Source organism: Bactrocera neohumeralis, chromosome 3 (genome assembly GCF_024586455.1).
Source record: "Bactrocera neohumeralis isolate Rockhampton chromosome 3, APGP_CSIRO_Bneo_wtdbg2-racon-allhic-juicebox.fasta_v2, whole genome shotgun sequence".
Classification (NCBI taxonomy): Eukaryota; Metazoa; Arthropoda; class Insecta; order Diptera; family Tephritidae; genus Bactrocera; species Bactrocera neohumeralis.
Window position 1 is genome coordinate 16,333,437 of NC_065920.1, and position 26,391 is coordinate 16,359,827.

The 26,391-nt window shown below is 32.4% G+C and overlaps 1 protein-coding gene across 3 annotated transcripts in view; it reads left to right on the top strand.

Annotated features, from left to right (window-relative positions):
* Positions 1-25,613, top strand: part of LOC126752020 (mitochondrial carrier protein Rim2) — a 30,955-nt gene extending 5,342 nt beyond the window's left edge. For 2 of the 3 annotated variants that reach the window (XM_050462540.1, XM_050462541.1), the window contains exons 3-8: positions 17,763-17,979; positions 18,112-18,182; positions 18,282-18,413; positions 19,317-19,590; positions 19,653-19,870; positions 22,536-25,613. In XM_050462540.1, coding sequence (XP_050318497.1) covers positions 17,763-17,979; positions 18,112-18,182; positions 18,282-18,413; positions 19,317-19,590; positions 19,653-19,870; positions 22,536-22,662 — 1,039 coding nt within the window. In that variant the 3' untranslated portion in view covers positions 22,663-25,613. The remainder of the gene's footprint in view (positions 1-17,762; positions 17,980-18,111; positions 18,183-18,281; positions 18,414-19,316; positions 19,591-19,652; positions 19,871-22,535) is intronic. The other variant, XM_050462542.1, reaches the window with a different exon arrangement.
* The last annotated feature ends 778 nt before the right edge of the window (positions 25,614-26,391 follow it).

The window sequence follows — 26,391 nt, forward strand, 5'->3', positions numbered from 1 at the left end:
AGTTATTGCTCTGCAAATAAAATTTTATTATTATATTCTTTAACTAGTAACTATTATAAATATAATTATACTATTGGGAAATTACTTTTAATAGGCCAATTTAATACCGGGATTTTTACATAACTACTATATTAGGTGATGGCTTAATATTGTTAGAGTAATTAAAATTATTAAAATATATTAAGAGGTTAAAATTTTTTTTTTAACTATAAAAATATCTATGAATTATTTTAATTTATGTTTAGTGTATCTAACTATTAATTACAATAAAAATAATAATACTATATTTACATATATGTATATTTATTTACATTAAAAATAAATCGAATTTCGTCTATTTTTTTTCGTGAAAACTCGCTTATTTTTTTTTTTTGTTTATTTTAAAAATTTGGAAATTTCGAAATCATAAATAAATGTGTAACATATAGTATTGATAAGTAGAAAATATAAAATTCAAAACCCATTAAATTGAAACTTCAATATTTCAAATCCATAACCTCAAATATCCAAAAAAACTTAACACAGTTGAAAACATATAACGAATTTAAAACTTAAGCCTCAAAAAACTCATACTTTGATATGTATATCAATACCTCAATCAAAAACTAAAGAATTGAAAAATCTAAATTTTCAAAATTAAAATCCAAATATAAAGCTTAAAATCTTAAAATTTTTCCAAAACCAAAATTGAAAACTCTTAGCAAAAAAAAATTTTTGAAAACCTTAAAATACGAAACAGTAAAAACAAATTAATCTGTAAAAATGAGAAGTTTGGAAATCAGTAGGTATTCAAAATTGAAAACAAGCAATTACAATGCCAATTTTCATAAAAAGCACTATAAAAATAAATTTTTAAACACAAAATAAGGTCACAAAGCGGCGTCTATGTTTTTGAAATCTGAAAAACAAAATCTTGGAAGATATCTTAAAAAAATATACCTAAATACATATGTATGTATGTATAAATGTAATGTAATAAATTCCGCAATTAAAAACACACCCAAATTGAAATAATTTTTCAGACTAAAGTTAATGCATCAATTTAAAAACGGTAAATATTCCTGTGTTTTAATTTAAATCTAAAATCCATACACTTGTTCATACATACATATGTACATATGTATGTATATGACTAAATAATAATTGTTTACTGACAAAATAGAAGCACACAAAAATATTCATCACATTTGAAAAACAGCATTGAAACATTTTCTCGCTTAAAAACTGTGTTTTCTTCTAAACAAATGGCCACAAAACAACAGCATCTATTTTTCTTTTATTTATATTTTAATGGTCATTGGCAAATGTGCAAGAATTTTATGATTGAACGAAAGATGAGGCGACACAAACCATTCAAAACAAGCACAGCTCCCAAAAATAATTACATTGTACATTTTGAAAAACACTGTGCGACAAAATTGAGCGACCAAATTGTGCGATTTGGCAGATAATAAATGTCACCAAACTGTTTCGATTACAGTCGGTTCTACATAAAAGCGTACTAATGGTATAATCGACAAAGAACTGGAAAATTACCCTTCTTTTGAAAAAAAAAATACTTTTTTCGAATATTGTTTTAAGTATGCTAATAAGATATTCGGGAGTTTTTTAGCGAAAAGAAATTTCTAAATCCACTTGGGGCTGTCAGTTCCCTTCTCCGTTCTTAATTATTCCATTATCTGTGCCTCCCTGATTTTAACCGTTATTATAAAGGTTATAGTGTCAGCAGTTTTCATAGCATCTTCTAAAAAAATAATTTCCCTTTCTCAAAACACTCAATAACAACAACTCAATCGATAAATTTATACGCAGACGGTTTTAAAACTTTACTTGCAAAAATAAAAAGTCAAATCGCTCTGTCTGCAGTTAATAAAGTAATCATTAATTTTAAAATAGCCTTTGGCAAACATGTTTTGTTAGTTTTTTTTTTAATTTGCGGATAATAAACGAGCGTGAATACCTAACCATGTGTGATTTGGTCAAAATATATAACTACATTAGGGTGAACTGAAAATTAATATATCGAATTCATTAATTAAAATGAGCCTATGTAAAGAGAAAAATATCCCTACAAGGGAAATTTTTTTGTTATACTTTTTAAAGTTGTCTGTGGATGTGGAAAAAATATCCCTGCATAAGCAGCCATTTTAAATATCCCTGCAAGGGAAATTTTTTATTAGCATGCTTTTTAAAGTTGTCTATGAATATTCCAAGAAAAAATAAGTAAGGGAAGTTTTTATTAGCATACTTGTTAAAAGTGTTTGTGGATATTCAAAGTTTCCGCATAAAATAACCCATAAAAAACAGTTTTCATTAAAAATACCCCAACATTTGAAGCGTTTAGTATAAACTATTTTACAAAGCGGCTTATACATATGTATGTAGTATAAAATTTTCTAAAAAACCAACGCTCGTATATTCAACAGCTTTAAAAAGTGATGAGAGTTTCTGATTCACCCTAATGTACATGTAGGTAGACATAAGTATATATGTATTCGCATGATTTTGGTTGGCTGGTAGCTTGTCCGATTAGTGTTTACTGGCGCAGCTGTTGATGAGTGGTGTCATTGCACTGCCGCGCCTCGTGTTGCAATTACGGCGCCGGTTCGGGGGTGTGATTTTATCATTGTCAATTGCATGTTTGCTTTTATTTGTTTACCGGTTAGACACCTTGTTATTTATTATTCGCAGTATATGCTCATGTAATTTACACGATTTTAATTAGTTACAGTTTTTGTTTGCGATTCTAAATTTCAAAGTTTGTTTTTAGATGTACATATATAATAAAAAAATATTGTGGCAGGATCATAGATCAGTCTAAATTGGTGTGATGCGTCGTTTTGTATCAATTTCTGTATCTTAATAACAAAGTAGTAAACTTGAATCGAACTAGAACCACGCCTACTTTCCATAGAATGTAATTTTGTACGCAAATTATTCAATTATGTGTGAAGCAAAGATCGAAATGATAGTTGCCACTCAAAAAATGACTGAAATCGCTCTTTATCTTTTCCTAACCTCATATTCCGATTAAAATCGTTTATTGTCGTTTATTTTTCTTGTCTCTCGAACAAAAACAAATATTAATCATCGAAAAAATCGTTTTTATTAGTTTTCAAAATATTCTCCATTAAGATTTATACACTTTTGAACCTATTGTCGAAGCTGATTGAGGTATTTTCAAAACATGCCTTCTGGATGCATCAACCGCCTCTTCAGTGTCCAGAAACGTTGACTTCTTAGTTTATTCTTTTCACACGGGAATAAAATGAAATCATTCAATTTTGTGGGATCCAACGGGAATAATTTTTCTTGTATTGCAATATAACTCTGGCCCTCTAATGAAGCTTAATCGCCAAAAATTAATTTAAGTTCATCGATGTACTGTTACTGATTTAATCCACGTCGAGAGTTGCCAAAAAAAATCGCACACACAATTTTCGTGATTTAATTCCAATTTTTCGACCCAGATAAATATTTAAGTTACTGCAAAAAAATCGCACAAATAATTTTCGCAATTTAATTCCGATTTTTGACCCAGATAAATACTTTTAGTTACTGTAAAAAATAATCGCACAAAAATGTTTTACTCGGATGAATATTTTAAGTTACTGTAAAAAAAATCGCACAACAAATTTTCCCGATTTAATTCCAATTTTTGACCCAGATGAATATTTTAAGTTACTGTAAAAAATCGCACAACAAATTTTCCCGATTTAATTCCAATTTTTGACCCAGATGAATATTTTAAGATACTGTAAAAAAATCGCCCAAAAAATTTTCGCGATTTAATACCAGTTTTTGAGCGCGCTGAATATTTTAAGTTATTGTAAACAGTACAAATAGCGCTCGTATGTCAAAATGTTCTGAGTATTCTGAAATTGACCTACATTTTCTTTTAGATCACGCATACCGCCAAAACAATAACCGAGTTAACTGCTGAAACCTTTAAGAGTGTCGAATCGAACAAACAACTAGCATTAATAGAGTGGCAACTTTAAATGAAAAATCGTCCCCGTAACTTTCAGTGTTTCTTTATACTTTATTTTAGCATTACTTTACAGTTTATAAGTAAATGTTACTTATTTTTTAATTATAAATATTAAAATTTTGTTGACATAATGTTTGTTTTCCAAATGCTTCTAACGCGATTGCATTTATTGTGAAATGCTTTCTCATACTAAATTACTCACACATTCGTAGATGTTTATGCTCGCGGACATATTTCGGGGTCACACACTTTTTCTAGCACAATGACTTAGTTCAATGTAATTATCAGCACACGCTTACATACATATGTATGTGCAAGTGCAAGTACTATTTACGCGATTCATTCACGTTCTTTGTGCGTTTAATCATACCTACAAATACATACACATGTACATAGATAAGTAACCGAAACACGTGTGTGTAAATTTATTTAAAATTTGATTTAATCACTTCACGCTCAAGTGTCAATGCACACAAATTGTTTTCGTATATTCGAACATATATGTATATTATATGTATGTATGTAGATATATTTCGGTGTCTGTCGAAAATCTTTCAACGTTCTGCCCATTCCTTTGTGCAGGAGTATGTTGAACAAGCGATTCTTAAGTAATTTATATCGGTAAGAATTTTCGAGCGTTTCCCCTTTGTAAGTGTGATTTATTTGGCTTGGAAAGCATATACATACATATTATTTTATTTTATTCAATTAGGGTTTTCACAAGTCTCATAAAGTTATAAGTTATAACGATTCGAAAACATAGCATTGAGAATTGTAAATGTGTAAACTCATTTTTGTATGAAATCCAACAACATTTTTTTAAACAATTGTAAAAATTTATAATTTTACGATTTTACGATACTGTTTGCGATGGCCCCACACCGTTGTATGAAAATGACCCCAAATATATATTTCTTTATAAAATTATCTATATGTAATTTTAATACCTATTTTATTTCTGGATTTTCTTTCAATATAATAATTTTGAAACCAATGCCTTCAATATTTTTCTAAGCCTTTATTGTTTTTCTAATTTCTACTATTTTTTTATTTTTTCGTTAATTTTATATTTTTCCTTGAACACTTACAACCTTGCAATTCTTATTACCTTGTCGCCTTTGCTGTAACTTGTCTCTAAACACTTGAAACGTGTCCAGCTTTTTACATTTCATTGAAAATATCTTACCTTGAAGTAGAAACAAAAAACAAATTATCATATGTAATGTGCATTTTTTAGTATATCTCGTTTAGTATCGTAAATAATAAGCCTTTTTAAATATTATTGGCAAAAATTTCTTGGAAAATCTTTACTTGACACATTTTTTTGCAATTTTAAAACTAATTGAAATGGTTGTTATGGAAATTTATTTTCCGAAAAATACCCTGAACAAAGTACATACATACATATATTAAGTTTGCCATGAAGTTTGTAACACCCAGAAGGAAACATCTGAGGCCCTGAAGAATATATGTATAGTGACGAGTTCATTTCAGCGTCGTGTTCTGTCACGTCGTTGTATGGCTCTTCGACTTTTCCGATTTTGTGGAGGTACTTTTTGAAATATCCGTGACTGGATAACAGCTGAGTTGTGTAAACGTTGACATCTCCGAATTTACGGTTTATTCATAATCATAATCTGGCCGTCCATCTTCCGCGACTCTGATTCTCTCACCTTCGTTGCCCTTTTATATTTTTTTATTTGATCTATTGCGCTCTTATTACTTTCGGATGTTTTCTTAAGCTCACACAGCTTTTTACTTCCGTATGCCAGAAGGTCAAATGCCCTAAGCATTACCTCTTATAACTAATATTGCATCACCTGACACTGTTCGGTAGGCTGATGCAATTCTAACGGCTGCTGCACGGTGCACTCTGGCCGCTACTTTACGCCGGTTTTCCTCTTTAAGCGCATCTGCCCAGATCTCAGCGAAAATAGCAGCTCATTCCTTGGTTGGGGCCCTCTATCCCTCCATTATAGCATATAACTGCCATATAAACTGACTTATTAAAATCAAGTTCTCCTTAGAAAAAACTTTTTTATTTGCGTAGGTATCTTCATGAAATTTGTTATTTCTTCGCTGCAAATCTGAAGAAATTATTCATGTTGGACTATTATAGCAAATAGCTGTCATACAAACTGTTCGATCAAAATCAAAATATACATACCTATAGTAAATCCTGTAATGCCACTTTAAGCTTTTAGAATCGAACCTGTGTTGGCTACTAAATCTTCGGTGAAGCCGAAGTTAAAGTTGTAGTTTTGACGATGAATTTTTGACATCGTATTCATTGATTTGTGACACGGTATGATGTTTGATGAAACAGCACTTTCTTCTTCTTCAAATGGGGCCGTTTTTTTGCGATTTCGTTCTTCCAACGCTCCAATAACACAATGTAATAGTCGCTGTCAATGGTTTTCCTCCTTGAAGTTAGTCGATGAATATTATACCACGTGCAACCCAAAATATTGTTGTCATAACCTTGCCAGCAGACTTTTGGGTTTTTCCACGCTTTTAATTCGGTGCATCACGTGCAGTCCGATCGGCTGACAGTCGAATGGACTGCGGTGTGAAATTATGAAGCCGTGTTTCATCCATTGTCACCTAACGACGCAAAAATTCGGTGTTATTACGATAGAACTGCTTCAAACACTCCTGAGAATCATCAATTCCATGTTGTTTTTGAAAGATTGTGAGTTCACCCGGCATCCCCTTTGCACAGAGCTTTCGTGTTTCGAAATATTCATTCACAATATATCCAATACATTCCTTTGATATTCATTCACAATATATCCAAAACGTTCCTTTTTTATGTTGTTTTTGAAGGAATGTGAGTTCGCGCGGCATCCACTTTGCACAGAGCTTTCGTGTTTCGAAATATTCATTCACAATATATCAAACCCGTTCCTGTGATGTCTTCGGAGTTTCAGCTATCCCAAAAATCTTCGCTTTGTGGGCATCCGAAATTTTTTTGTGGACTTTTTTGATGTTTTCGTCGGTAACAGCCTCTTTAAGGCGTCCACTGCCTTCATTGTCCTCGGTGCTCATTTCGCCACGTTCAAACTTAGCAAACCAGTTTTCAACAGTTGATTTCCCTGCTGGACAGTACAAATAATGTTGATCAATCCAATCATCGGCTTCAACAGTATTTTTCCCCCCAAAAAGCAATGCTTTATTAACACATGATCTAGTTTTTGGAAAACTAAATAAGTTGCTTTACATCGCTTTTATGCAAAACAGTTACAATTTCGCTGTGCAGGAGCGGTCCGGAAGTCCTTTAGCTTGTCAATTTTTAATTACTTATCCACACCCACACTAACAACAACTTGTCATTACTGCCAAGCAGATTAATTAAGAGCTGGCAAATGTCGCCAATCAATTAAAATAATTTGTTTACAAACGTCTAGGAACTGATACCAAGAAAAGTAAGACAAATACAAAAAAGTAAGAAAAGCTTAAGCGTTAATAGAAACTAATAACGGAACTTAACAAATGCACTTTAATGGATTTGTGGAAAGTTTTGTTGGTCTACACTTAAAAAGTAAACATAACAGGGAGCACAGAGTGTACGATATTCTTTCTTGCACACGACGCGTTTTACAGAAGTTTGTCAAGATAAATACACACACAGGATTTTCAGTAAATATTGACTGGCAGTTAAATGATTAGAAATGCAAAAACAAATTTAAAGTCATAATAAGAACATTTACGCTAAAACATTTTCTACAAAATATACCACCTACAAATACGCAAAAAAGTTACTTAAATATTAAAAGCAATTATATATAATTATATTTACATATGCGCACTTAAGTAATAGACGCTCATTAGTGAAGTAATTCACTCAACCTCAAGATTCTAACCAATATCAGAGTCATCCTGAAATGCAAATACTTTATGCAAACAATCAATGCAGTTCTGTGGACTGGAAAAAAATCAATGAACGGCACGTTTTGCTGTCAATGACTGCAAAGGATGTAAATAAACCAAACAAAAATGTGCAAAAATCGAAGAAAAAACCTAAGTAGGTGTGTATATTTGCCTGGTGATTGCCCTTTGAAAGTGGGAAGCAAATCGGTGAAGGAAAAACATGGCAAATCGCGTGTTGTGACCAAGAACGCGTAAAATTTCTGCTACGCAAATAAACAGTGTTTAACTTTTCTACGCTTATTTGCCGCCTAATTGCGGACATTTAGCCATACAAACAGACATAGCGGTTAGCATTGCGCTTTTCTTGACTTGACCATGTAGACAGACCGTTTATAGACATTGGTTTCAATAGTGAAAGTGCTTATTGTGGGTTGCGTTAATAATAAATGTTAATTACTTTGATTACTGGAAAAATTTGTCTGTAACAGTAGTAGAAAATATATGCTTTTTCGTTTTGCTAATATTTTCTTACAGCATAGATGGCTTTTTATATACAAAAATAGATGCAGTGTATAAATTTTGATCTAAGCATTCACAATTTTAATTTCTTCTGATCAGCTCAAAAGGGTTAAGTCTATATTTTAATTAGGATCTTATCCTAGATAGAAGATAGTTATTCACATAACGGTTATTTATAACAGCATAAGTCATAACATAGATACATAGTAGATATTTTTCTTATTTTGAAATGAGTTCAGGCTATCACCTTTTAGGCGTTCTACATAAGATTTCTTGAATGATTATAATTTCAGTCATAGAAATTAGCACTTTAACCTTCACGAATAAATCACCACAAAACATATATTCACATACAAGTATATTTAGATTTGGTTTTCCAGTTTCTACCAGATATCATCCTTATCTTGCCACACTTATTGTGATGGAAAAGTGATTTTTTTTTACTTTTGATTTTTGTTTTGATAATAAAAACGCTTTATATGCATGAACTATTTTTTAAAATATTTTCCACTCAATGCCGTTGCTTAAAGTTGATGGTCAAAGTTGCCATAACACACACTTATCACTTGAATTAGAACAAAAAATTAATAATTATGATTAGACACCGTTAAACGCTCTTCTATTTCTTTATTACGAATACAATTGTAATCGCACATCAGCAATTACCCGCTGACGTTCAACGTTTTTCATGCGCCACCTGCATGTTTGCTCTTGATAGGCGTCCATTGTGGTCTTTCACAACATCATGGGTCAATAAACAATGGCACAAAAAACCGTTTTTACGAGATGCCAAGAAATTGTTTGTCATTATGACGTATGTAGTACTTAAAAATTCTAGACTGAGCTGATTTGCATTTTCAGAATGCGAGATGCAAAACTAATTTGCTTAATTGTTTTGCAAGACAATTTGATTTTTTGTTATTAATTTTTTAAATTTTATTAACAAAAAAATGTTGGATGTGTCCTTTTTTTAATCTCAACTAAATGGGCTGAAAGGCCCTTTCATACATTTTTTTTATAAAAATATGGTTTTATAATTATGTATCTTCATCTATAGAAATACATTTGCTGCAAGGCTCTACATTTCCATACTTATTCGTTAGTGTTAAGTTGAGAGACCTTAAAAATAGGTGTTTGTTTCCATCTTGATATTTCATCAGTTCTGTGAAAATCTTTTCTAGCGAGCCATTTTTTGAGCCTTGGAGATTTTCTTTTATTACCTAGTGTTCTTTTGTCGCTCGACTTATGGTAAATTACCCCCAATAAATTAAACTTTTCTATTTATACTCTCGCAACAATGTTGCTAAGGAGAGTATTATAGTTTTGTTCACATAACGGTTGTTTGTAAGTCCTAAAACTAAAAGAGTCAGATATAGGGTTATATATACCAAAGTGATCAGGGTGACGAGTAGAGTCGAAATCCGGATGTCTGTCTGTCCGTCCGTCCGCCCGTGCAAGCTGTAACTTGAGTAAAAATTGAGATATCATGATGAAACTTGGTACACGTATTCCTTGGCTCCATAAGAAGGTTAAGTTCGAAGATGGGCAAAATCGGCCAACTGCCACGCCCACAAAATGGCGGAAACCGAAAACCTATAAAGTGTCATAACTAAGCCATAAATAAAGATATTAAAGTGAAATTTGGCACAAGCGATCGCATTAGGGAGGGGCATATTTGGACGTAATTTTTTTGGAAAAGTGGGCGTGGCCCCGCCCCTACTAAGTTTTTTGTACATATCTCGGAAACTACTATAGCTATGTCAACCAAACTCTACAGAGTCGGTTTCTTTCAGGCATTTCCATATACAGTTCAAAAATGGAAGAAATCGGATAATAACCACGCCCACCTCCCATACAAAGGTTATGTTGAAAATCACTAAAAGTGCGTTAACGGACTAACAAAAAACGTCAGAAACACTAAATTTTACGGAAGAAATTACAGAAGGAAGCTGCACCCAGGCTTTTTTTTAAAATTGAAAATGGGCGTGGCCTCGCCCACTTATGGACCAAAAACCATATCTCAGGAGCTACTCGACCGATTTCAATGAAATTCAGTATATAATATTTTCTTAACACCCTGATGACATGTACGAAATATAGGTGAAATCGGTTCACAACCACGCCTTCTTCCAATATAACGCTATTTTGAATTCCATCTGATGCCTTCTCTGTATAATATATAGTACATTAGGAACCAATGATGATAGCCGAATAAAACTTTACAAAAATACGGTATTTGAAAAATATGTAAATGACGTATAATGAAATCTCGATTATCACTTTATCATGCGAGAGTATAAAATGTTCGGTGACACCCGAACTTAGCCCTTCCTTACTTGTTTCAATTACGTTTTGACGTAAATCTACATATACTAGTATATGTATGATGTTTACATGCATTAATATTCTATTATATACACAATTGCAAACGGCCAACAATAAATCTGCAAATTACCATATACTTTTATTATTGAGCCCCTTTGAATGCTAGCAATTTCACAATTCAATTTATAACGGGTGATCTAAGTAGAGGTACTTTTTCAGTTGCCTTTTTTGAAAGATCACGCGTGAGGCGTGTCAAGTTGTCATGTTATTTTTGTTCAGTTTGGTTTGGCATTTCATCATGGAAAGACTTACGCCTGAACAACGTTTGCAAATCATCTTGAGAGCCAGCATTCATTATTGAATATAATTCGACCGAATAGACCACGTCCAGCACGCAGCGAAGCAAATATAGCAGCCGTAGCTGAGAGTGTACACGAAGACCTTGGAGAGTCCGTTCAGCGCCGTTCGCAGTAACTCGAATTGACGTATAGAAAGATTTGATATATTTTACGTCGATATCTTAAATTAGAAACGTACAAGATACAGTTTGTGCAAGAACTGAAGCCGCTCGACCTTCCCAAACGACATCTCTTCGCTCGACGGGTTCCAAAAAGATCCAAAGTTTGTTCAGCCCATTTCTGGCTCAATAGATATATAAACAAGCAAATTTTCCGTATTCGGGACGAAGAGCAACTTGAAGAGATTCAAGAACTGCAATTTCTTCCAGAAAAAAAAATAGGTTTGGGGTGGCTTGTGGGCCGATGGGGATATGTAAAGTCGGAAGTCCATGCTGACAATCCCGCTTCGATTCAGGCCCTGGGACAAAACGTCACGCGTGTCATTGCCAGTTACCAGTCGAAATGCTCGATCAAGTCTTCGAAAATTCGACTCAAGTGAGAGACGTAGCAGCGGTCAACCTTAGAAAGAGATAGTCTTTAAAAAATAAAAGCCAAAGAATATTCTTTCGAATGATAGTAACCATTCCACGTTAAATTTGAAGTTTCTGTGTTTTTTTTTTCTTAAAAAAAAATAGGGAACTTCGAAATGGATCACCCTTTATATCGCACATGACGCCATCATGCTACAAGCAGCTGCAATCGATTACAATACATAAAATCACAAAACAATTAGAGCCATCTGTGTATAAAATATATTTTCCTGTAATTAATGCATTTCATCAACTTTTGGCGGTTATTAATAGCTTAAGTCAAAATTCGCAAGCATGAAAGTGAAATGACTCACGTATTTGAGGCGCATTTAAAAGCTTTCAATGCATTCGAAAATGTAGTTCAACAAGCATGCATTAGATTGATGCCAGAGTGAGCACATTGACACGGCGCCAATGACAATGAGGCCCTGTCATTACGGATAGGATGTAATTTTATTATTTATACCCTGTAGAGGGTATATTAAGTTTGCCAGGAAGTTTGTAACACCTAGAAGGAAATGTCTGCCTATATATACGAGAACTAGTCTAGTGAGACGTAGCAGATCTGAAATTTTGCACACGTGCATATCTCTCCAAAACGTTTTCATGACTCGTTCGAGCATTTAGACTGATAACTGGCGAATGACATGCGTTATGTTTTGCTCTGGACTTACAGAAAAAAGTCTGACGGTGTTATATCACACGATATTTGTGGCCAATCCGTGAAATTATCTGCTCACCGAAGTATTCTCTCAATAAATCCAATGATTGATGCGATGTGAAGGAATAGCGCCGTCTTGTGTAAGCCAAATGTCGCCGAGATCATGAGCTTAAATTTCAGGCATCAAATAGTGGGTTAGCAAAGCGCAATAACGCTCGCCATTGACGGTTACGTTCTCACCGGCATCATTTTTGAAGAAATAGGGACCCATGATTCCACTGGTCCATAAATCACACCAAACCCGTTGTTTTTTCTGGATGAAATGGCAGCTCTTGAATCCCTTCAGGCTGCTCTTCGTCCAAAATGGCTTTCTGTTCCTGTATTTGTTTATACCAGTTGCTTGTTCGATTCGCCAGTCTCTAAAGTGTGCGAAATCGAATACAACTATTATAAATTGAACTAAGCAGACGATATCTAAACAAAAAAGTGAAAATAATTAGATAAATTCCCTTAAGACACTTTAAATCGTTTTGCTGACGTGCAAATACTTACAACAAATACACTTAAGAATGAAAATAGTTTTTCGGCGAATAGTTTGCTAATGCAAAAAAGCAAAAGAAATTAACAATTAAATGCAGCTGTTGTGCAATCCATGAGCTGTTACCAATTTACATAGTGCACTAAAGTGGCGATAATTGTAAACAAAAACAAGTCTTTTTTTACTTAAAAATAAATTGTGTAAAAACAAACAGAAAGTGTGAATTTTCGAACAACAAATGCATTTCGCTTATGTAAAATTTGCTAATTTGCGATTCATACAGACCATTAATGGCATGCATTTGTGTGCACTGCTGTTTACATGAGTCAGCTGTTCTAAGAGGAAAGAGTGTGAATTTTGACAATACTTGCAGTCTGCTCTTTATCATTTTTATTTAAGATAAAAATGTTATATAATATTGAAAAGAAAAAGTATATAATGGATTGTCAAAAAAGGCTTGCGGTATTTTTATTGAATTTTTTCTTTATTGAAATTGAAATGAATTTTTGATGACTCATGCCCAGCTCTTGACCGATGCTACGGCTGCTACTATGCCGGTCTCTTTCGACCAATTCAGCGATTTTATCGCAATTTTCGACGACAGGCCTTCCGGAGCGTGGCGCATCTTCGACCACATCGTTCTGCGGTGGAAATGGAAACTGTATCAGGTCCATAAACTGCACAAATTTTATTGGCGGCTTGAGATGCATTTTTGCCTTTATCGTTGTAGTACTGTAAAATATGCCGTATTTTCTCTTTATTTTGCTCCATGTTTGCGACTGCTATAACTCACGAACGACTTAAAAGAAACGACAATCAATCAAACACGTGTTAGCGCGTGAAATGAGCTTTCCAAAAAGGTATAGGATGACCCGATGCGACGAATAAAACTAGAACTACGCGCTTTCAGCGCCAACTAGCGAAAATACCGCAAGACTTTTTTGACGAGTCCACTCGGAAAAGATAATCTTCAAAAAATAAATGTTAATGAATGTTCTTTCGATGAAAAATAAACGTTCCTCTCTGAATTTGAATTTTCTTGGATTTTTTTTTTCTTTAAAAAAGTAGGGAACTTCGAAATGGATCATTGAGTGCACAGTTCGGTGCACTATAGCATATAGCTGTCTTACAAACTGAAGGATCAAAGTTCTCGTAAGGAATCTTCTGCTTGTTTTTAGCTCAGTTCAGATTTCTAATTTGATTTTCATACACCATATTATTTCATATTGCCCCTAAATGTAGGCAATTCTATTTTTTATATATATAGATTTAGATACATAGATATTGTAAATCAAATTAAATTATCTTAATTACGCATAATAGACTTGTTTATTGCACCATATACTTTCTATGTAGACTAATCACGCTTTGCAATCTGATAGCTAATAACACTTGTGGGCTGTGGTGCAGCACCGCCAACTAACAATAGCCAAGCGACAAGTCAAGTTCATAGCTATACTTCTAAAACATATTTACAACTGAATGCAAATAGCTTACACAGCAGCTCTGTACATGTCTATGTATGTATGTATGTAATGCTGAAAGCGCATTGACAAGTGCGCCATAGAAATATCACATTCCACTTTTATGTGTAATTTAGCTATGTACATGGATTTTTTTTTATAATTTTACTGCAATGCATTGTTCCACGATTGGCTGGACAGTTGCCACAACGATAACGATGTGATTGATTGCCAATGCACTTAATTTGTCATATATACATACATATATGCATCAAATTAACTGACGTCACAAATCGTATGATTTATAGAAATATAATAAAATTGTGAAAAAATGCTATAATCAATTAATCGCAGTCAATGAAAACTCACAAAATTGCATACACACATATTTATGTACTGCTTACATATACATATGTATACTATTTAGTCCACAGTTACTCCCGACTCATGTGACTTGTTGTTGTTTTTAAAAAATTCGAAATAAAGCATGTGTTTTTCAAACGTCTCGCAGCGTGTATTACTTCCATGCGTTTTACAATAAACTGTCTGCCAACACGATTTCTACATCACTTTTAGCTACTGTTATTTTTGCATTTTTTTATTGTTTATTTTTGTCTCAAAAATTTCACAACAAAATCCCATATTTTCACGCCAGCTTACGTCAAACTGTATATGTCTCTGTATGTCGGTCTGTCTGCTGTTCTATTTCCAGACTTGGCTTGACGACCGAGCCGTTATTGGCCTGTGACCAAGCTTTCGAAAGATTTAAGTCAATTGAGCCGATATTTGTTCCTTAAATGCTGTTATCGCTAAACGTCAAACCGGTTTGACATTTTGAGGTTATCAGTAGCCGTCCGTTGTCACCCCGGGCAAAACCGGTTTGAGTCGGCTTGTGGTTGGTTTTACATTTTGTTTTGATTTGTTGTTTTATTTTTCTTTATAAAAACAAAACAAAAAAACGTGTGCGAATGAGGCACGTCAGTTCGTTCCTCTGTTGGTCGATTTTTCCCCCACTCCGTTAGGGATGAGTGAGTGATGGTGATAATATAATGTTTTCTTTATTTTGCCTTATATTTCTTATTAAACTGTCTATATTGATTTTAAATATAATTTTATTTATTATTTTTGTCTCAATTATAAATACATATACATATGTATGTTTTTTGTTGTTGTATGGCTTTAAAGCCTATATTAATTATTATTATTGTTTTTTATTTAGTTTTTATTGTCTGTTTTCTATTTTAATATTTTTTTTTTTTTTGGTTTGAATTTTTCTCTTTATGTTTTTTATTTGTGTTATCATTAGTATAAGTTTACAAGCCTTGTTGATGCTCTCTTTTATATACGTTGATATGTATGTATTACATAATACTTTTATATAATATTTTTATTATTTTACATCATATTATATGATTTATGACTTGTTTCCACTGTTCTGCCTTAATCCTCAACTTTTCCTCTTACTTTCTGTTTGCCACTTCTTTATGGTACTATTTGCTTACTGGCACTAGAACTTTCTATTTATTATCGACCAAACCATGCAATTTAATACACATTTAGATAAGCGAGCTGAAAGTATAAATAAACTACTTTTGTTTACTTTACAAAACTAATTAAATTCATTCATGCGCTCTGTGGTCGGTTGCATATCTTAAGAAAGGATAAATGACAAATTATAATTGGTTAGTTTGTTTTTTGGGAGGATAAAACTTAACGATAAATAATTTTGGATTTCTCGAACAAAATTTTAATTATTAAATTTAATTAATATATATTATAGATAAAGATTATTAGGCCGTTCACTGAAAGGATATATTCTCAATTTTTTATCCACGCAGGCAAAAACCTAGCCCAAGTGGTGTTTGTCGACCTGACCACATTCCATAGACAGATAGATAGTAAAAATTTACTTTTTGCACAGCAACCGTCGGCCAGCTCATTAGTTAGTTAGGGTATATATTTTGATCACAATTTTTATGATGCATGATACCTTTTTAAGTTTCTTTATGCTACAATATATGTATGCTATAATTTCAACTTTTTATAGTAACTTTTATATAGCATGGTATGGTACTAGCTTTATTCGTACAACTATCTGCGACACTTCAAAATTTGTGCTATAAAAATTATAATGCTATAAAAGAGTTACTGTATAAATTTATATTTATAGCATACTTATGTATATTATAATATAATATAGTATACAAAAGTGTAATGCATCAAAAAAATGATTATCAAAATATATGTATACCTTTACTAACTTTATTCGTCGACTATCTGCGATACTGAGTTATTCAATATCTTCAAATACATCATGCTTTAAAATTTGTGCTACAAAAAGTTACTTTAAAATTTTTAAATTATGGCATACATACATACATGTATTTTAACATCACAATATATGTATTATATACATATGTTACAATATACATACATATGTATGTATGCTATAATTTCAACTTTTTATAGTAACTTTTTTATAGCATGATAATGCTTCATAAAAATGGTGATCAAAATATATTTCTGTACTAGCTTTATTCGTACGACTATCTGCGATACTTCAAAATTTGTGCTATAAAAATTATAATGCTATAAATGAGTTACTATAAAAATTTATAATTATACCATACTTATATTATAATATAAAATAGCATACAAAACTGTAATGCATCATAAAAAAGTTGCTATAAAAATTATTTTTTTATATTTTAAATTATAGCGTTCCAATGGTTCTTCGCAGCATTTTTTTCGTCTACATAATTTTCCAGAAGGAATTTTATATTATATTATTATAAGATAATACTCCTGACTATCGTTTTCGAATGCTTTTTTTTTGCTGTTGCATAACGTATCTATAATTTTGCTGTCAAAATAAGCAATTTCCTTTGTGATTACCCAAACGTCAAAATTCCATAACAGATATGTTAAATTAAAAATAAAATAAATATTTAGATATTTTTATAAATAATTTCGAACATCGAAAGATAAACTGAAAATGGCAAACTAAACACTTATTTGCGGTTCTGCTCGACAAAATGCTATTTGTTCCTTCGCTTGGCGCTCAAATACGTCGGTGATGACGAGCCGCACGTCAATTGCGCTTGGTTATTTATAAAGACATTTTTAAAAGCAAATCAAATAAAAATGTGACAGAATGTCTTCCTGCCAACAACCGCGAATTTAAATGTACTCTGTCAGATGGCGTGACGCTCAAGCGTTACATGTATATTTGTATTTGTATTCGGTGTATGTACATACATAACCAAGCCTCCTGTTTATTTTTCAAGACTTGCATCAAAATCAATTGAATTTCCTATGCGCTTGCTTCATTCATTCGCTGATTGTCGCAAATATGCTTACAACACATACATATATGTACATATAAACGGGTTGATATTTATTATTATGTCTATATGTATTTGTATACTTATAATGTTATAATTATTAAATTTTCCTGTTTTTTCCAGAACTGCTGGCACAGTTGGTGCTGTCGTCACTTGTCCCTTGGAAGTGGTTAAGACACGCCTACAGAGTTCCAATGCTTTTCTCGGACCCACACGTCTCGAACCGCCAGGCTCAACCAATGGCGCTAGCGAATTGCTACGACCCGAACAGCGTCGTAAATTGAGCACAACCATTTTGCGTAAGAGGTCACAGCCACAGGTGATTGGGGGTGTGCGTAGGGTAGTACCAATTTTATGCAAATTTTCAATATATCTATTTTCATAATTTTTTCGTACTAAAATTTAACAATTATTTTTATTTTTAGAAAATAATATTTAATTTTTGTTTTTACACCCTTTTTGTTGACTACAGATCATGGCTATTTCTCATTGCGGCATCTCATCCACCTCCACAAAGTCAATGAGCATCATGCAGTGCTTGAGGTAAGTATAAAGTATAATATATATATATTTTTTTTTTTTTTTGTTGCGTCTAAAATGACTATTAATGTTTAAAATAATTTTTTATTTTATTTTTTCCAGGTACATAGTACAAAATGAAGGTCCACGCGCACTTTTCAAAGGTCTGGGCCCAAATCTCGTTGGCGTAGCGCCATCACGTGCGGTATATTTTTGCACCTACTCACAGACAAAGAATTTTTTGAATAATTTAAGGTGAGTTTCCGATTTTATTTTTGTTTTTCCCCGAGTTGAAAAAGCAGCTTCATAAATAAAATTGTTTGTGAATACATTTTTTGCACTATACAAGTTATATAATTCTGGTCAAGTAGAAAAAATTGCATACACAGCATTTATAAATAACTCTTAAAGTATGTATTTTGGCTCTTATCTTAAAATATTTTTATATTGTTTACCAATATACCGCGCAAAAATTTTGAAAAATAATAAAATGTATATTTCTGGGCATCCGAATGAAATAAATTACCATTTTTGATATGGATTTAGTTCCACTTGACAAACAAATTTTCCCAAACCCCGTAATGCAAGGCGCTGAAGGCTTTCGTTTGCGTTTTCTAAATATTTATGCACCTTCTGCCCATTACACCGTTTAATAATAAAACAATATATACGCAGTTTTGTTCTACTGGACTAGTACTAAAAAAATTTCACGTATTCGAAATACATAAATTATTGGCAGAAAATGTTAGGAAAATAAAAATATTTAATCGATAGACAATAATGCAGAAAAATGCCTCGAACTCGAACATCTGGTTACCAGTTGAAATTTACTGCGGAGCACCAATTTGCCACCATATTTTTCAAAAGGTGCACTCCATCCGATAATTTACTAAGTCGTCAAAAGCTGCTCGCACGTTTACGTAGGTTTAAATATCATGATAAATAATACTATCGTCGCCACTACAATTAATGTATCTCTTCAACAATGCAGTATGGCGTGTGGGTCACGTTCTCACGAAAACACCTCTCTCACCGCTTTTGATCTATGCACAGTTTTTTAGCGATTCACTAATTTTACCACTGGTAAAAGTTGCTTATTACAAACAAATTTAATAAATTAATTAAAAGAAGTATTATTTTCGCACAATTTTGTTACAGTTACATACAAACAGAGTCACCGCAAGTGCACATCTTGAGTGCCGCGAGCGCTGGTTTCGTCTCCTCCACACTAACGAATCCTATTTGGTTTGTAAAGACGCGCCTGCAGCTAGACTACAATTCCAAAGTGCAAATGACGGTGCGAGAATGCATTAATCGAGTGTATGCACAAGGCGGCATTGCCGGTTTCTACAAAGGCATTACAGCCAGCTATTTTGGCATCTGTGAGACCATGATACACTTTGTCATTTACGAGTTTATCAAATCGAAACTGGTAAGCTGGCGCTCTAATAAAATCTACATATATTTCCTAATATATTTATTTCGTTTTTACAGCTTGAAATGCGCAACTCACGTCACGAAGATGTTAAATCATCGAAGGACTTTCTGGAATTCATGATGGCTGGTGCCGTTTCAAAGACTGTAGCATCCTGTATTGCGTATCCACATGAGGTGGCACGCACAAGACTGCGTGAGGAGGGCAATAAATATAATACATTTTTCCAAACATTGCAGACTGTGTGGAAAGAGGAGGGTAGAGCTGGACTTTATCGGTAAGACGAACAACTAAATATCCAAATTTTAATAATTAATTAATAGAAGAATTAAAAGTGGCTGTTGTTGTTATTGTTGGTGTTGTAGGTACAGAAAATATTCTGCAATTAATTTGAGGAATACTCCCGAGTTTACAGTAATTTGTCGCATTTAAATCCGCCTTCATGTCGTTTATGTAAAAACGATTGTCGTGGCAACAATATTCAAAGTTGTCTTTACGTATTCTGATATCCCAGGGTTTCCACGATTCTCCTGAAGGAGATGTCATAAAATATATATAAAAGTAAAATATAATAAGTAAGGCGCTTTGTTGTTCTTCAGACGGGTAATTGTTCTTCGAACTTCTTCATGGTCGGGTCGTCTGCTCCATCGTCATCGATTGGGGAATCAGGTTCACCATCTCTGGTGTTATGCTTTCACTTCCATTCAGCAGAGGCAGGAGAAGTGTTCCCTCCATAATTTCAGTATGCTCTGGGCATCAGTCACTAGACCACCTCTGGGGGTTCTACAAGAGTATGCTCCGGTCCTGAAACCTTCTGTTAGTCCCGCATCTTTTCGTAGAATTTTCGAGCATTACAGCTGTCGGCCAGCTTGTCAAGTTCTTCGTCTTCTCTCTTTTTTTGTCTGGAAATGCGTCTCGCTTTCTTCTTCAACTCTCGGTATCTATTCCATGCCGCCCGTGCCGCGATTGTAACATTGCGAGGTAGGCAGTCTGTGTTTTAACACTATAGCATATAGCTGTTAAAACAGACCCATCAAAATTAAGATACATTTCTTCATAAAAGCTATATTTCCATCGTCAAATTGCAATTAAAATTCTCCATCAACTGACCTCGACTGCTAATTTTCATAATTGCAAGAAATAAAATGCTTTCTCTGTCAGCATTACAGTGCTCTTACGTGCGTACATATGTATTTCAAATATTCTCATTGTACAATTACATGCACAATGCGCTTACACTAATTGACCGAACACGCTGTAGCCACTTGTATGAGTCGTTGTGTCTATTTTTAATTTGCTTATCTCAATGAAATATAACGCAAACTTTTCGCACACACACAGATACATACATATGTATGTACATACATGCTGGCGCTACTTCACACCGTCTGTCAAATTCTTTTATGTCCCTTGGTGATTTATTTGTTTAGAGTTTTTATTGTTGCCAAATGACGCACTAGATTTCTTCCTCGCCATAAAGTACAATATTCTAAGCAAAGTCTGTTTATTTTTTAATTTTTCTTCTGCTTGTTTGCTAAATTATAATTGACTTTAAGTAATCGTTTAAATAAAAGCGCAAAAATGCATTTGCGCGTAGAAAATTGCGCACACAATTTGCGCTAGTTTTTATGAACACCCTGTGGAATTTCGCCAATCTTAAATGAGCTTGTTTATTAGTTATGCAAATAGCAGTAACTCGTGAGTAATTTTATTATTATTATTATTTGCTTAAATCTACTGCACTTTCCACTCTGGTTTCTCTAAATATTTTTTTTTTGTTAGGTTTTATTAAGTTCTAACGTTTTCATCAGCTATAAAAATAGATTTCAAAAGGATCTGTGGTAACAGAGATAATTTACAAACTAAATTCTACTTACTGAAGCTTTAAAATTTATTAAAAGTAAACAGTATATGTACATTAAAACAAAAAAGCGCCCGGAAATTGTGATTAAATTTCCGGATAAAAATATCGAACAAAGAATTTGCCTCAAATTTTGTATTTCTAACCAAATTTGGTGTGCGGAATCGTTGCGAATGTTGGAGAAGGCTTACGGTGATTCAGTTTTATCAAAAAGTCAAGCCTTCGAGTGCTATAAAGTCTTCAAAGACGGTCGATAGATCGTTGCCTCGTTCTGGACGACCTTTTCAATTCATGAATATATTAAAAAAGTGAAGAATAGTGTTAGAGAGATGGTAAGATAGCTAGACATCTCTCGTGAGTCCGTTCGAATTATTTTGTTGGATATTTTGGGTATGAAACGCGTTCTTGCTCGACTCGTCCTGATAAAGCAGAATTTTTTCAATTCGATTGTGACCAGATTTTGCTCCATCGCACTATATTAATTTTACGCCGAAATCAAAATCGGGTACTTTATCTATTTGCATCCTGAATGTATACTATTAAACTCACGCTTCAGCACAGGAAAAAAACGTTGCCTACATTTAGGCAAAACGTTGTTTAATAACGTGTTTGTTGTAGGGTTGTATACAGTTAGAAGGCCGAAAAAAGTGATTTTTCCAGAATTCAATTGAACGGAATCCTCTGAAATTAAAAAACCGAACAGATTTTTTTAAAGTAATGTTAAATCTATTTATTAATCGAAGGAATAAGATAAAAAAATATTGACAAAATGGCGGCTTCTCAAAAAAATGGAAATAAAAAAATCGATTTTTTTTCCCAACTGTATATAACCCCTTAAATAAATAAAATAAACGATAAAAATAATATAAAATTTACCAATCACGAAAAAAGTTTATTTTTTTTCGAAATTCGTAAAAGTTTATAATACAAAAAATGCTCTAAAACAATCTTTTTTTTCATATAAATATTGTCATATTTTATAAATAATTTAAAAATTCATAAATATATACATAATCTTTGACCACAAGAAAATTAATTGAAGGCATTAATCGACATTACTTGCATTATCTTATCTTTGCAGAGGCTTAGCGACACAATTGGTGCGACAAATACCTAACACAGCCATAATGATGGCCACCTACGAAGCAGTCGTGTATGTGTTAACGCGACGATTCAATAATAAAAGCAATGAATTCTACGACTTCTAGATTTGTTTTCGTTTATGGCTTGTAGCGTGATTAATTTGAACGACTATAAGTACAAAACGCCAACACACATACACAACGCTCAGGCGTAACTATAATGTGTGTATGTGTGTTTGTGGCGAATTAATGTGTGCATATAGGACTGGCGCGCGTGGTCAAGGAGACGTTGTCTTTTAAAACTTCTTAGCTACAAAGTTACTATGCAACTTTGTTGCTAAACAAATTATATAATAGAGAGGTGTAACAATTGTAGCGCACTTCTAGGCGCTTATAAGTAGACGTTAGAAGACTGCAGAACGCTGATATAAAAATTGTTACAATGCCGTTACAAAGGCGTACAACGAATTGAAAACTTGTTTGAAATAGCTTTAAATGCTAGCAATCACACTAATTAGTAGAATAGTATGTTGCAAAATGTGCGCCAAATTTTATGTTTTCTTTTATTTTTGTGCATGGGAAATGTTGTGCAGCAATTAAACAATCAATCAGCCAGTTAATAAACTACTTTCAAAAGCGTTATGGCAGGCCAACACTTGTAAAACACTTAATTTGTGCTCATAAAGTGAACTTAATAGTCTGCGGCCTGTAGTGCCACACACATTTCTTTTATGCAGCAAATTTATATTTGCAATATTTAATTTAAAAATTTTTTTTTTTTTTTTTTTTTTTTATTTTATTTAATTTACTTAATATATATTATCTCAACACAATTTTTGAATTTGTTGTGTTTAATATATTTTTTTCTTCAGATCTATAGTGTAGATCTTGCGGCTATAATATAAATTTATATATTTATTTGTATTATGCAATAAAAAAAAATCGCTAAACACACACACAGACTCACCTTAGTGCACATATAAAAACTAATTGTAAAACAATTATAAAAAAAAACGAAACCTTATTTATGTATCTAAAAGTATGTACTTTGTACGCTTTAATGTTTAAAAACGTTATTTTAGTGCTAAGTAATTTAATTATTCCACTTAAAATGTTAACTATAAATTATTATTTTTATACTAAGTATTGATTGAAATGAAGCAAAACAATTGGTTGAACGTTGATACATATTTGATGCGCTGACATATTTATGTATGTCGTCATATCTATAGATAAACACGATAAACACTTGAAGTGCTATATTTAATTTCCTACACACTCGTCTTTATGTTTATAAGTCATATGCACTATAATTAATGCAACTAAATGCATACGTACTTGCTCATGCCATAAACATTTTAATTTGTTAAGCACATTTTGGTTAGCCAAATATTTGCTTTAATGCTAAATAATATATATGTATGTACATGAAATAAGCATTAACATTTTTTTTTATTTTTTGCTTTAGTTATTTTACTGGTAGATGAAATTGACGACGAACAGAAACAAAAACAAAACACAAACAAATATATTTTAACCAAATTCGGAATCGAAACAATGAATAAGGCTGCTCTATAGTTAGACTGCAAAGTAGCTGATATAAAATTGTTAAAACAAATTTAAAAAAATCTTATTAACTACTGAGTATACTATAAATATTTAATTGGCACAAAATAGTAGTAAAAAATAAGTACTAAATATAAGTTGCTGTGTAAATAGTATGTAGTCGCAAAGAGGTGTGATAAAATTTATGTTAGTTTTTCCAAGATGTCACATGAGCTGTAAGACTGCGTGGTATAGCGCCTAAAAGTAGATTTGCACATGAAATATTTGAATTTAAATGGTACGAAATGATACACAGTTAATTTTGGCAGACTTAAACAAAATTACCAAAATAAAACTTAAAAAAAATTACCAAAATAAACAAATAAACGCGACAGCGTATTTGTTGCAAATTAGCATACTTTTAGGCGCATACATTCTACGTGTCTGCATTAGTTGTCTTGTAAACTCATCGTCGTCCAAAAAGTCATTTACTATATATATATGTACATAAACGCATAACAAAACGTTAGCAAATATCGCAATGCCTTGTATAAATTTAAGTTATATAAAGAACAACAATGAAATACATAAATATAATGCAAACAATATTAATAATTTTATTACAAAGTCCTTGAAGCACAACACTAGTGTTTGAAAACTCAAACTGCAACTTGAATTTCATATATAAACACAAACATATAAAACATGCATGCATGTATACAAAAATTCATAGATTATACTTATAAATATGTATGTATGTAATTATTATTATTTTTTTTTTGTAAAAAATATAAAATATTGCTTGTAGAGAAAACACTTGAAAATATATAAATTCCTTTTTGATTATAATTGTTCAAAGTCATTTTGGGTCACTTTGCCACCGTTAGTGTAAGAGGATGTTCACATCGTCATCTAAAATGCAAAACAATGTATCATCAATCACAACTGAAATTGAGTTATTTATTGCTTACGATACTTTACATCATTATTACACATATGTTAGATATAACCAGTATATAACCATTTTATAACCAAAACTCAAATTTTGTTTCTGTTATATCATTTTTCTTTGCATTTTAGGTGACGATATAATATTGAAAATATAAAGATTTGAAAAAAATGTTGTACGACACTTTGTCGTTAAGCTTGCAAGATTACTTTTGTGCGATGGAAGTTTAATGTTTTTGTAGCTGTTTAGTACAGATTTCCATATGTAATTACATAACATTAAGTATAAGAATAATTTACACACATATACATACATATATTTAAATATATACACGCAAATATATCCATGTTACTTGTTTTAGTGTCGTAAGGGTTTTTCGATTTTGCTTTAAAGTAAACTTGGCGTAGAAACTATGGCAAACTGAATGAAATACTTAAAAATTAAATTAAAAAAAACCTAAGTAAGCATATAAGAATGTGAACGAGAAACACGAAAAAAGATCTGTGAATTAATTTGTGAAATTGTTTATTTTACAATACATTACAACAACTGAAATGAAATAAAAGTTTTGTTTAAATAAAAACTTTGAATTTTTTTATTTTCTTATTGTAGTGGAGAAAGGTTTGTTGTGTGAAAAATATTTGAATTTTTTCAGGTAAATAAATACATTAGAGGAAATTTTAGCCTTATCTTTGGCAATAATTCGTGCCAAATTTCATGAAGATCTCTCGTCAAATAAAAAAGTTTCCATATGACGACTTGATTGAGTTTTGTATCGCAGCTACATATGTATATGCTACGGTGGCTCGATCCAAACATTTTATTAATATGTAGATTGTACCCTTGGCTTGCGTAAGGATCCGTGCCAAATTTCGTGGTGATATTTCGCCAAATAAAAAAGTTTCTCCTACATGAACTTTTTTTCCCTTCATCATTTCGTTTGTTCAGCCGCTTTAACCTATAGTGGTCTGAATTCGGCGATTTCGGCATATAAGCAGCTTCTTGGAAAGAAAAGAACGTGTTCGAATTTTCAGATCGATATCTCAAAAACTAAGCGAGAGTTAGCATATATACAGAGAGTCAGATGGACATGGCAAAATCGACTCAGCTCATGCCTACTTATTTTATAAGGTCTCCCACGCTTCCTGCTGGTTATTACAATCCTTATGGCATAGATGTTGAGGGTATAAAAATAAGTAACAGTTACTTGTTTAATTAATAAATTTATATATTTTTTGAATACTTAATATTTATACGCATAATGTTTTTCTTATTTAAAGAAAAAAATAGTTTCTTGTCTGTTTCAAATAAAAAATTATTATAGTGGTATTTGCGGTAAATAATAAACTATAGCAATTTAC